This window comes from Lissotriton helveticus, chromosome 3_1 (assembly GCF_964261635.1).
Source record: "Lissotriton helveticus chromosome 3_1, aLisHel1.1, whole genome shotgun sequence".
Classification (NCBI taxonomy): domain Eukaryota; kingdom Metazoa; phylum Chordata; class Amphibia; order Caudata; family Salamandridae; genus Lissotriton; species Lissotriton helveticus.
Window position 1 is genome coordinate 94,671,628 of NC_136061.1, and position 12,259 is coordinate 94,683,886.

Consider the following 12,259-nt stretch of genomic DNA (forward strand, 5'->3'; position numbering starts at 1 on the left):
TCACAGATCACTTACCGAAACTAATATAACCGATTTTCAGACCAGATCAGGAAGAAACTGATGTTAGGCTGGCTGGGCTCAGAGTTATTTTGTCAGCAGAGCTTAAAGGTGATGAACCAGCTCCATTAAGAGCAACCTACATTTGCTTCACAAGATCTTCCTTAAATGCCTGCACCACAGAAGCAAGGGAGAAGACCTTTGCATAGCTGGTTTCAATTATACGCGTTTCTTGAATGTCTCACTATATTGAATCTGTAACAGACTCATGCTGCTGCAATGATAGTATAAGACCCTGAAATTTTATGCAAGGCAGCTCAAGCCGCAGTGTACTGAGCAAGGGGAGGAATTGTAACCTTACTTTCAAACCGATGAGACTTAACTTAATTAAAGAACAGCTGGAAGAAACAGAACAAGCATTTGCAATGCAATAGGTTTCGCAGTTACGCGAGTTTAAGCTATTGGCATTGTAAATGACAATGCCTTTTATTTATGTTTTTAAAACGAAAACAAAATGTAATGTCAAGAGCTTAAACTTGCCTAAATGTGAGACCTATTGCATTGCAAATGCTTGTATTTTCAGAGTGCCAGAATATGATTGGCTGTAGTTGATAACAGGATTAACGAGAAAGTACAGAGGTAGAGCTAGGATAGTTATTTTTTTTATCCCTAAAAATGAAAACGGAACAATAAAATCGCATTTGTGAATTGGGCTTCCCAAGCTGATTGCAAGATTCAGCAGAATCGCGCTAAGATGAGGTGGGAAACAATTTATAAACAGATTGCAAAGGCATTTATGTTATCGCACAGACGCACCTACCTGCCTTTGTTTTTACGTAGAGGTAGAAGTCGGGTAATGGAGACAGTGACATTTTTGTGCATGTACATGTTAAAAATTGCATTGCGGTCCCACATGTATACTTGAGACCTTGAAGCAGAATATTGTCACATATGTGAGAAAATGATAAAAAAAGAGATTTATAGATGTTTTTACCTGCTTTGGAGCTTGCTCATTTAAAATGTGTTTCCTGGCTGAAGAAGAGAGCGACTCCATTCTGATTTTTATTGATGAAATCTTTTTTTAGCTTTAATGAAAGGACATAGAGCAGGAGAGGCAGAGGTCTAGGAGAAACAGGGGCAGAGAGCAGGAGCGAAAAAGATGGGCAGAAATAGGCAACAGGGCAGAGAGCAGTGGAGAGCTAGGACAGCAAGAGAGTTGTCATGCGTTGTGGGGGTGGTTCGTTGTGGTGGATCCCGCGTTGTGATAGATGCGTGGTAGTGGTATTGCGTGGTAAAAAATGCGTGGTAAAGGTTGTATACCACTTGCGCATCTCCGAGGTGCCTAAAGTGTATTGTTTTCTGTACTACAGCTGAAGGTTTACTTGCGTAAGCTGCAAGTCAATGTCTTAGCAGACACTTTTCTGTCTCCTTCTCCGTTACCGAAGGACTGCCACACAATGGACTTTTGTGGCCCCTCCCGAGTCTCCTCATGTTTTTGCGCCTCACTCCCTGAAGCTATTTTTTGTTTCTGTGTAGAAGCCTATGTGTAGAGGCTGCCAAGTCACAGAAATCAAGAGTAATATTGTAAAAGAGTCAGGAACCTATTGGAGGTACTTTTACTGTTAGTTATTGGTATTGCAATATCACAAAAGAAAACCAAAAAGAGAAAACTAAGAACTGTATGTGACCAACTTCCAACTTAATCATTACTAGGGCCCGTTACAAGCCTCCCGTGCTGCAACAATTAAACAAAAAAAAAAAAACTTTCCTAGTTGACTCCATTTTCACAAAAACTTCCAGATCTTGCGGTACTCCAGTGGAAAAAGAAGTAAAGGCCCCACTGGAATGACACAATACATTATGGGAGGTAAAAAAAAAAAAGTACATTGAAACAGCCAACTGTTCGGATGCCACACATCAGTTGTCAAAAAAACATGTCCATGGGCTACAGAAACAGTCAGAAAACATTTCCCTGAATAGCCTTTAAGATTGCTAATTCAGACAAGCTGGTTTTGTGGCGAGTTATCCAAAGCCATCAGGTCACCTGGAGAAGCTACAGAGAAGCAGGTATTGATTGCTAGTGTGCGTACCACTACTACTGCTCCTTGTACCCAAGATGAAGAAGTTATTGTGGTTGCAACAACTTCCGTTGCACTAATTAACATCGAAAAGTAGTCAGTGGTGTAGCAGTGTTTCAATCTACCACCTTGCAAAAAATGGCAAATGCACGGTGTCACTTGCACCATCTGCAATCAAGAGCTGCACAGGGGCCAGTCTGGGCAGTACTTCACGGATATGGAAACCTCTCTGATCTATGTATCGGATAGAGATGGCCCAGGCTGAGTGCCAGAAGAGTCCTCTAGATACAAAAAAGGAAGAGGTGGTGTGAGAAGTTGGCCTGATGTGCAGTGCTCACTATTCTAGTGATCACTATATATCAGTCCAAACAACCCTTATTGATGATTGGTTGTAAGTCAACCTTATAGACCAGCTATCCTAGTAGCATGGATACGAGCAGTCTAAGGCTAAGACTCTAGAGGGCGTGTTAAGCCAGCTGTTTTACCATCACATTACCCCTTGAACACCCAGTGAAAGGACACCACACAAGTTGTTATGAAAATAAACAGTGTATTTATTTATAACAAGACTACCCTGGCTCTTTATGAGACAGGGAGCTAAGCACACAACAAAACTCTTACGAAAATACTTTTAAGTTAGCACGTTACACAAATGCCCGAGGGGCACGAAAAACCATATACGCTAAAAGTGGAATGCGAATTACTAGCAGGTAAGTAACAGTTCTAATAGGCTTTGGAATCGCTAGGACTGGACTAGGGAATCGTTAGATTACTACTAGGAGGCCCAGGGGACTCGGGTACAGAGTGTGCACTCTCACGCGGGATGCGGGACAAAGTCTATGGAAGCTAGAATTCACAAAGTTAGTGTTCACGGGCGAACCCGACCTGGTAGGGAGAAAACGACAGTGGATCCTGACCCTTGGATAGTGAGGCTATGCTGGGACACCGGAGTGCCGAAGTTACCTAGCCCAGGGGCTGCAGCTGCATAGGTCTGAAAAGACGTCGGGGATCTCGTTGCCGGACCAGGCGCCTGGAAGGAAGAAGTTGCTGGCAGGCGACCAGTGAGGAAAAGTTCGATGGATCCAAGCCTGGATCAAGGAAGAAGAAACCTGAAAGCAGAAGGGACCAAGTTCTTGAATCACTAGCCAGTGATTAAGTGGGCACCAGGATGGCACCGGGCGAAGTCACCGCAGTCAGGTGAGTGGGCGCTGCTGGGCTCTGCAGTCTCTCGGACCAGGAGGCGTTGTCGGCGACCAGGATGGAGGTGCGAGCTGTCCCACGAAGGATGAAGTCGTCGGCGTCGAAGTTACCCAGGAGTGGGCAACAAGCCTTGGCTAATTCAAGCCCACGCGGTGGACTCAAAATGGCGTCTTGAGTGGACCAGGAGGGTCCGGGGTGCTCCTCTTCTGGAAGGGAGCAAGGGCCAGTCTGGAGCAACCAGACCAGCAGCAGAAATGTCGTCGGGCGTCGTCAGGAAGGCCACAAGCCAACGGGCTAGTAGCCAAACAACGCGGTGAGCAGCGGAAAGCAGAAGGGCCCCACGCAGATCGTGGAGATGCTGGGGGGCTGCACTTCGGAGCTGGAGCTGCTCAGAGTCGGGGCTTCTCGGACCCCAAAGCACTCACCAGGAATTCACTCGGCGGGCTTGCTGGAAAGAAGTCGTGCAGTCTTGCAGATGGCCGGTCCCTTGAGGTCTCGTCGCACCCACGATTCTCAGCTGGGCTGTAGAGGTGGGTAGAGGTCAGAGGTGCCAGGGAAGCCGGTTCTCGTCGAGCTGGGCAGTCGGATTCCGGAGGAAGGACTTGCAGCAGACCGCAGTGTTCTTAAGATGGTGCCTGCGGATGCAGGGTGACTACTCCTTAGTCACAAGGGAGAAATCTTAGGAAGAAGTCTTGAGTTCCTTTCGTGGAAAGTAGTTTCAGGATTCAAAGATGATCTGATTTGGAAGGGGGCCAGTCTCTACCTTTATCCTGTAAAAAGGGGCTGGCACGCGACTAAGTCCTGCCCTATGGGTGGGACTAGGAGGGGGGTGGTTACACCCACTTCCTTGGCGGGCTTTTCCCCAGCACAGGGTCTGGAGTGACCCTGGAACTGGTTCCAGCCAGCCTATGCACAGTGAGCACCGGGGTGCCACGTGCAGTCACCTTCCTCTAAAGCCCTGCCTACCTACAATACACAAAACCCTGTCTGGGACGGTGCTGGCACCGCCCCTGGCAGGAAACCCTTTGTCCTTATCTCCTGCTCTGGGAGGACTCCCAGCAGCAGGAGGGCAGACTTGTGTCTCGGTGGCAGCATCCATTTTGTGGATGCTAAGGCTCTGTCTGACTTTTAACCGGGTTATAGGTTACATGCATGTCGTGTCCCTCTAGAAGGGTGGAATGCTAACCCCGTCGCCAGAATTGGCGAGGGGTTAGTATTCCAATTCGTATGACACCTTACTCGACATGTTTTGATAAAGCGATACCAGAGTTGGCATTTAACCGCGAGGATTATAATGCACTTAAGAGTATATGGTATGCGATATCATGGAAACGGCTAAGGGATAGATCCCGAAAGCCGCAGACAGGCTCAGCTCATGCCAGAGCACCATCTCACACGATTCCAAGCACTCTGCCTTCAGGATTGTTAAGGCCTGCCATAGGAGTGACTGATAGGAGATCTGTGTGTCCATTTTAGGGTTAGATATAGGTATACTATATCTAAAGCAAAGGGTGATTACACCACCTTGCCCCAGCTGTCAAGCAGCCAGTTGTGTCAGATTTGGATGGCCAGCCAGGGGTGGCATAATACATGCTGCAGCCCCTGGTAGGCCCTGGGTACACCTATGCCCTGGGTACCTAAGGTACACTGTACAGGGACTGATAAGGTGGCTCAGTATCCAATTTAGATATGTACCTAAGGTACATGGAATCCATTTTACAGAGAGAGCAGTGGGCCTGAGGTCCTGAACAGCAGGGCCTCAGGTCAACTAAGTCAGAAAACCAGCAAAACACCAGGCAAAAAGTTGGGGGCAACCATAGTCAGGGATCAACCTTCCTACAGGTGGAAACTGCTCCTGCGGATGTATTGCAACAGAAAAAAGATGTGGAGTAGGATGCACAGTTGCAGTATTTTGCTCCCTACTGTAAAAGTTGTTAGTTCGGGTGAGATGAACAAACAAGTCTTGGCAAAGCAATAAAGATTAATTCCAGCACAGACGTACAGAATTCAACACCGCTCAAGCATGAGTAGGCCATTGTTCCAGTGTTCAAGAGGCTCCTTATTGTGATAAAAAATAAAAGAATGTTTGGGGGGGGGAAACCCTTAAAATGTACATCCCTTCTCTTTTACACATTTCCATAGCTTGTTTGTAGATGTGGTTTGGATGGATGATTTCACGCAGTTGGGCACAACATCTTTTTAGTGATCAGGCATGCCAAATGTTGTACTGCATATGGCCATATAGTTGCACTTTATGAATACATAATATGGTAAAGAAAAAGAAATTCACTGAAAAACCAAAGGTCTAAGGGATATTTTATTTAGGTGTTGAAATTTTACGAAAAGCAACCCTTAAAAAAAATAACTCTGAAATTCACCCTAGTTAAGTGAGATAACTATAACCTGCAGTGCACTGCTTATGACCTCACTCATGACGTGTTACATGACATTGGAAATGGCATCATCATGAGTGTGGAATGTTATAATCTGTGTACCTATCCAAGGGATGGGATGCATCTGAAATCTAGTCCTATAAAAACAAATCAATTTGTCCTTTTTTGTGCCATGCAGAGAGGTAACAAATTATGGTAGCATTCTTATTCTATAAAATCTCAATAATACCTTCTCCGATTTATGGCATGGCTCATGTAATAGCAGGGTTTGTAATTAGAGGAAGATTATGATTTTCCCAACTTTCTGTAAAACTACGTAGGTCCAGATTAAGTTGAGCACAGCACACTTCCAGTATGGAATTCAACACCACTCGAGCATGAAAAGGTTATTGCTACAGTAGTCATTTTGCTGGGTGCGGAACAGCAGACCCCACATAACGGTCAGACAATCTGGGCGGTAAAATAATTTTGAGAACAGACTGCATTGCATCCTGGACCCGTCTCCGTTACCCCAATCATCCATCAACCAGAATAGGGGAGAGGGGTTGGCCTAACGGCTAGGGCGCTCGACCTCGGACCTGGGGATCTGGGTTCGAGTCTCGGTAACGACGCCAAAACCTCCTGTGATTCTGGGCAAATCACTTAATCTCTCCGTGCCTAAAATGAAAGTGTGTCCTCATGTAACGTAACTGGAAAATATGTAAAGCGCTCTGATACCTGATTCGGTTCGGGTCTAGTTCGCGCTATATAAAACTCTGCAAAAAAAAGAAAGGACAGGACACACCGACTCCCACCAGTGATGTGTGTGGCGGCTAACGCTGCTATTATAGAACAAGCATACGGTGAGGTCTGGGGCTCCAGCAAGAGGCCACCGTCCCTGCGCCCCCCTCCCGAGCACGCATGAGAGTACTACAAGCTGTAGTAGCCCTGGGTGCGTCCTGTAAACACAGTCCGACACATCTCCCCAGACTGGCGCCACCACACATTACACACCACTGTAACACCCTAGCTGCTCCATTATGTAATCTTGAGAAGGGAGGGGCAGCTGCAGAGCATGAAACGTGAACACTGACTGTTGTTGAAAGAAAGAATAGAAAAGGAAAGAGCGGGATGCCAGGATAACACGATTAAGTGCACAGCCCTTGGTTTGAACACACTTCTCAGATTTTAACACACATTTCCCGGTGCCAAAGCCTGCTAGATATTTAAAGAGGAAAGCGAATTGTAAGCTTGTACAACGTTCAGCGTGTGAATCCAGTACATTTAAGACGCAGTGCTACACTTGTCTGGTGTAGTATAGTTAGTCACGTCACCCCTCACTCGAGTGTACGGCACATACAACAATATAAGTTGCGACCTCTTCTGCGACCCTTGCCTTTAAAAGCGGTTAGTTAGAAAAGAAAGCCTGGACACATTAATTATACTATGCCCAGTGTACAGAGTTGCTCAATACCAGACCGATTCGCCACGCTCTGATAGTGTAAAGAAGTTACAATGTTGCCATTGCTGAAGTGTATGGCACATATATCCATTTAATAAGTAGCCTTCTCCACGACACTCACCTGTAAAAGCAGTCAGTCATAAGAGAAATCAAAAAGCTCCTGGTTTCTGACAGTTTACGTGCTACTAAATATGCTAATGCTGCCGGAAAGCGCTGTCGGCCTCATTAAGTAATGGCGACATGTTACACGGAACTGGAGGCGTCCGAGGGAGATGGCGACAGGAGGACGAAATGCCGCCTGGGGTCTGTAAATGAGACTGCCGCCATATTTAACAAGGGAAAAGACGAGTCCCGGGTCCCAGGAGGGGGCCCGGGTGAAGAGTCGGCCGGAGCGAGCAGCAACCCTGCAGACCGCCGCAAAAGGAGTCCTGTAAGTAGAGCTGGTGCGAAGGGGCGAAAGGCACATTGTCGATGCCTGCCCCTCCGTGCTAGGTATGAGAAGTCTCCAAATAGCCCGGTGAGTGGGGCTGAGTTTTGAAGTACTTGGGGGGCATTATTGGCTTACCGAGCTCCGTGTGGCTCCAACATCTGACATGCGTTTACAGACCCTAGGTGGCTCCAACGATCGGCGCAAGACGCGGTGAGCGTGCACATGGGCTGTCCTGGCGCCCTTGCTCGAGAAAGTGAAAGCGCGGGGGACCGCGAGAAGAGACGCTGCTAACGCCGCCGTACACGTTCACAGCTCATGTCTGTAAAACTGCATGTTCACAGCTCATGTCTTCAAGACGCGTGCACCCATCCTGTCCCGCATCGATAAGCTAGGCGGCACTAATAGATCTCGCTTACATGAGCAGACATGCGCTGCATTGCTAGGCGAGACCTAAAAAACGCTACTAGTAATTAGCAGTACAACTTAATACACAGGACTATCATGAGATAATATGCTCTGCCACTGCATTGACTCCTTTAGCACCAGAGAAACAAACAATTTAGTGCCTCTCGGAGACAAAACCTATGCTTCTAAAGCACAATAACTGAAAGCACCTAGCACCCAGCAGATATAACCACATCTCTGTCGGGGATAAGTATGGTGTTGGAGGGGGGTGGTGAACCAGCACATATATTTTATACCATTAATAAAGACTCTATCCCCATCGCCACTTTATCTAGCACAGTATGGAGGGGAGTACTCAAAACATACTTAGCTCACCTGGCCTTCTTCATTAAATAATATCTACCAAAATATATTTAAGGATACAAAGTTTTGGCTCACAACAATGTCAACCATGAATTTGGCTGCTCAAATGGACACTACAGCAAGGATGTCCGTATCAAATTAAGATCCCACTTGTTTTGAGAAATGGGCTTAGGAGGAAAAAAAAAAACCTTTCAAAAACCTAGAAACCAAAGGCACTTTAAATAACCCTTCATCAGGACAGTGAACAAAATACTGAAAAGCAACTCATTGTGGCACAAACCTACCAAAACCTTTGCTCCACTTTTTCCAAAGTAATTACGGTGCATGCTTGAGGGGGACTCTTGGGCCCCTGAGATATGGTAAAGGATAAAACACCATACAGCCACTGCAAAGCTTGACTCAACTTCAGGGGAAAAATAGAGAGAATCTAAAAAAAAAAAATCAAAAGCAAAACTCTTTGCTTTGACCAAAACCTTTTGCACCTGTGGAAAATAACAGATATCAGCAACGCAGGAGACGCCTTTATAAAGTTGCTTGCCACCTCTGGAGTGAAGGCTGCATGACTCTGGTACCTGGATAGCAAATTTCAAATTTTTCTGGATCCAGTATGAAGCATGATAATATTGCTTTAGGTGAGTAAATAAGTCATTAATAATCCTATCACTCAATTAAAAGCACTACTCTCAACAACTACATGCACATAGTAAAGAACATCAGCAAAAAGGAAATATTTCTAGCACTTTTTAAATCATAGTCTTGTTAGGGTCTATTTTCAAGGTAACTTTAGCCCATAGAGGAGATTTTGCACAAACATGCCCATTTGGACATTCACCTCAGTGTATATTTATCTATAGCCAGGTAGGGACACATTTAAAGTATATCTTGTACCTACAGACGCAAAAATACATGGTATAGATATAAACATCCTTAATTGCATATTCTTGACCTGTAAAGCCAATCAGTTGCCTTCTCAATCACTTTGGATCAGATATTTATGGAGAAGTGCTGACTCTCAGCTAACAAGGCCCAATATTCCTGCATTAACGTTTAAACACTTGGGCTGCAGGGGCAACAAGGGAGGTGCGTGAGGCATACAGCAGAACCATTCTTGTGCTGTAGACTAGATGCCTAAGAGGATCCAAGTTGAAAGCTTTTCAAACATACACTGGTAGGAAAATTAAGGAAGCGCTATTCTAACCGATACTACGTAAACCGCCAATACCAAAGTCCTGGTAGTCTAGGAAGGGGAACTGAAGTCCTGTGAACCTAGGGAAGGTATGGTGAATCACAGCCTTATTACCCTCTATGATACCAAAATAGAGAGACCTAAATTGTGTTTTAGATTAAAGTGTGGCATCTTTTTAAGAGTCCGAGATAGCTAACCCTTATCTTCCTGAGGATGTTAAAATATGCAACGTTCAGTCTAACAACAATAACCTCTTATAAATAGCACTGTGTAGAAGATGCAACTGTGGAATGAAAGTGCTATAAAAACGGAGTATTATAATGTGGTCAATATAAAGACAATTGTATATTGTGAACAGCCTGCCTGCCAATCAATCAAGATTTCCTTAAAAACAAACCTCCTTGCCCGCTAGGTTAGACGGGATTGCTTTACTACAAATTATTTCTTTCATATACACCTAAAAAAAGGCCCATCAGAAATAAAGGCCTTAGTACGGAACCCAAAGAAATAACCAAAATTATAATTTGAAAGTGATTTGTTGGCAGATGTACCACAATATAGCTCAATGGATGGCTTGTAGGAGCGTACAATGTACTTTAATTTCCAAGAGTCGCTCTGCAGCTCAAGGAAACCAGTGTTAAGAAAGAATGAAGCAACATTGTATTCCATTCATTTTATAGTGCATGTACTATGACTTACTGGAAATAGCTTAGAATTAAAACTAGATGGTTTGTAATCGAGAATGCTATTCAAACCAGCTGTGAGGAATCGCCTCACATTGGTGGAGGGTACTCTTAAATCAATATCTTTAGGCTTTGATCATAGAAGTACATGCTTCAAGAAAGTATCAATAACTTGGTCCCTTCAAATCCCCACTGCTCAAACTCGAATTTGGAACATTTTTATTTTAAACACAGAAACCAAGCCTGTGAAATGTGGGCCAAACACAAACACATCACACAGCTTCTGTTGATGCAAGGTGGAAGGCTTCTTATTAGTAGCCTTATCTACCCTGTCTACCCCATTATCACATCTACTACTGCAAATGCTTCTGTTTTTTTTTCTTCAATTATGTCCCCCACACCCTCTTGCGGTGAGGTGGACGGATGGGAATGCAGTGGAGCGTGGCATTAATAATGGCAGGGGTGGGATTTACGGAGAGGGTTTATGTGGAGGGTTAAAAAACACCACATGGTTTCTAACACAAACTTAACAGGAATCAGGTTTACCTGGAGATACGTCCTAAAGATGTGCTTTGCAGACCTTGTGATCAGTTCACTTACTCCAATTTTCTGTGGAAAGAAGAAAAGAAGAAACCAAACTGTAATATCATTGTATAAAAAGAGAAAACAGTACATTAAAACTGACAGGGTCCATTCCAGATAAGTGCAGTACAACTTACATAGACATGATCTAGCTGGGTGCGGGCTGGCATCTTGGAGATGAAACTGAGCACTTTGCCAAGGTATCGCATGTTGATTCCTCTTTGGTGCATTGCTTCTGCTAAGGTGGACCCATCCATAGGGAGGACAGTGTGATCAAGGCAATCCTTCACCTGCAAGAGCGTTTTATGTGTCATGGTTAACATTTGTGATGTAAAACACAATGCAAAATATAATTTTTGGCATGTTTAAATGGCTAAAATGAAGAACAAGTCTGCATTACAAGCAATGGCCATGGTAAAACAACACCATTCCTTATTAGTGGAGAGGTCTTTTTTGTGATGCTGTCTTCTATGGAGAAAGCTAATTTTTGCCCCCTTGCTACATATCAAAAGGAAGCCGGGAGTAGACACATTATCTTCAAACTGCGCCGCATGGTATTTTAATAATTGCACTTACGTTTTTAATTGGCATTGTCTGATAATCTTTGTCCTGCCTTTCTCAGCCGACTAGTTGCTGGGCTCTTAGTGGGACAACACCTATTAATTTCACCGCAGGAGCGGGCAGACATCTTGGGGGGACATTGCGATTAGCGTGCTTGTGTTTCGCACCTCGGGCGCTACTAAAGAGAATGCGTATGCGAAGCTGCCGGCGCACCAAAGGCAAGCCTGTCTGCGCCCGTCCGTGCCCAAATGAGCCCAGAGACGCTGCTTCTACTAAGGTAGATACTTGCCATCCAGCTACCTTGTACTATTCAGCCGAATCCTTAGTTGAAATCAAAACGTTAGCGCAGCTGAATAATCGCTCGCATGCGAACTGTACTCATAAGCTCCCGTATATCTTAGAGGGGCCGGTAACCTGCAGATGCTGTCAATTTCAAATGACAACACTTGCTGGGGATCCCCAAGCCCCTGGAAAAACTCTAAAGCCAATCACTATGAGTCAGAAAAACATTTTGTGCAATAAGGGACATGATTGTGTCCCATGACCTCGCCCTATGTTTTTTTACAGAAACATGGTTGTGCTCCTCAAATAACCCTATGACTACTCTGGCCATACCAGAAAATTACAGATTTATTCACTTGGATAGAGAGACTAAAAGAGGAAGAGGTATTGCTATTGCTTTTAAAAGTCATCTGGACGTAAAGTGGGTTTTCAATGTCAGCAATGACTGCTCAGAACTAGGAATTTTTAAGGTTTCTTGCCCGCCTCCGACAGTTGGTATGGTGCCCTAGTTTATCGACCCCCTGGACCATGAGTCAAATTTACAGATCTCTTGGTGGAACATCTTGCATTACATGTTCTTGCAGCAAACCAATTTCTTTTGCTTGGAGATTTTAACTTCCATGGGGAAAATCTCACTGATCCTGAGGTTAACATACTT

At 44.8% G+C, this 12,259-nt stretch overlaps 1 protein-coding gene across 6 annotated transcripts in view; it reads right to left on the minus strand.

Annotated features, from left to right (window-relative positions):
* Positions 1-12,259, minus strand: part of CLUH (CLUH binding protein of NUMT mRNA) — a 380,789-nt gene that overhangs the window by 89,410 nt on the left and 279,120 nt on the right. For all 6 annotated transcript variants that reach the window (XM_078679315.1, XM_078679314.1, XM_078679317.1 and 3 more), the window contains exons 14-15: positions 10,896-11,048; positions 10,723-10,785 (exon numbers count right to left, since the gene is read on the minus strand). In XM_078679315.1, coding sequence (XP_078535441.1) covers positions 10,723-10,785; positions 10,896-11,048 — 216 coding nt within the window. The remainder of the gene's footprint in view (positions 1-10,722; positions 10,786-10,895; positions 11,049-12,259) is intronic.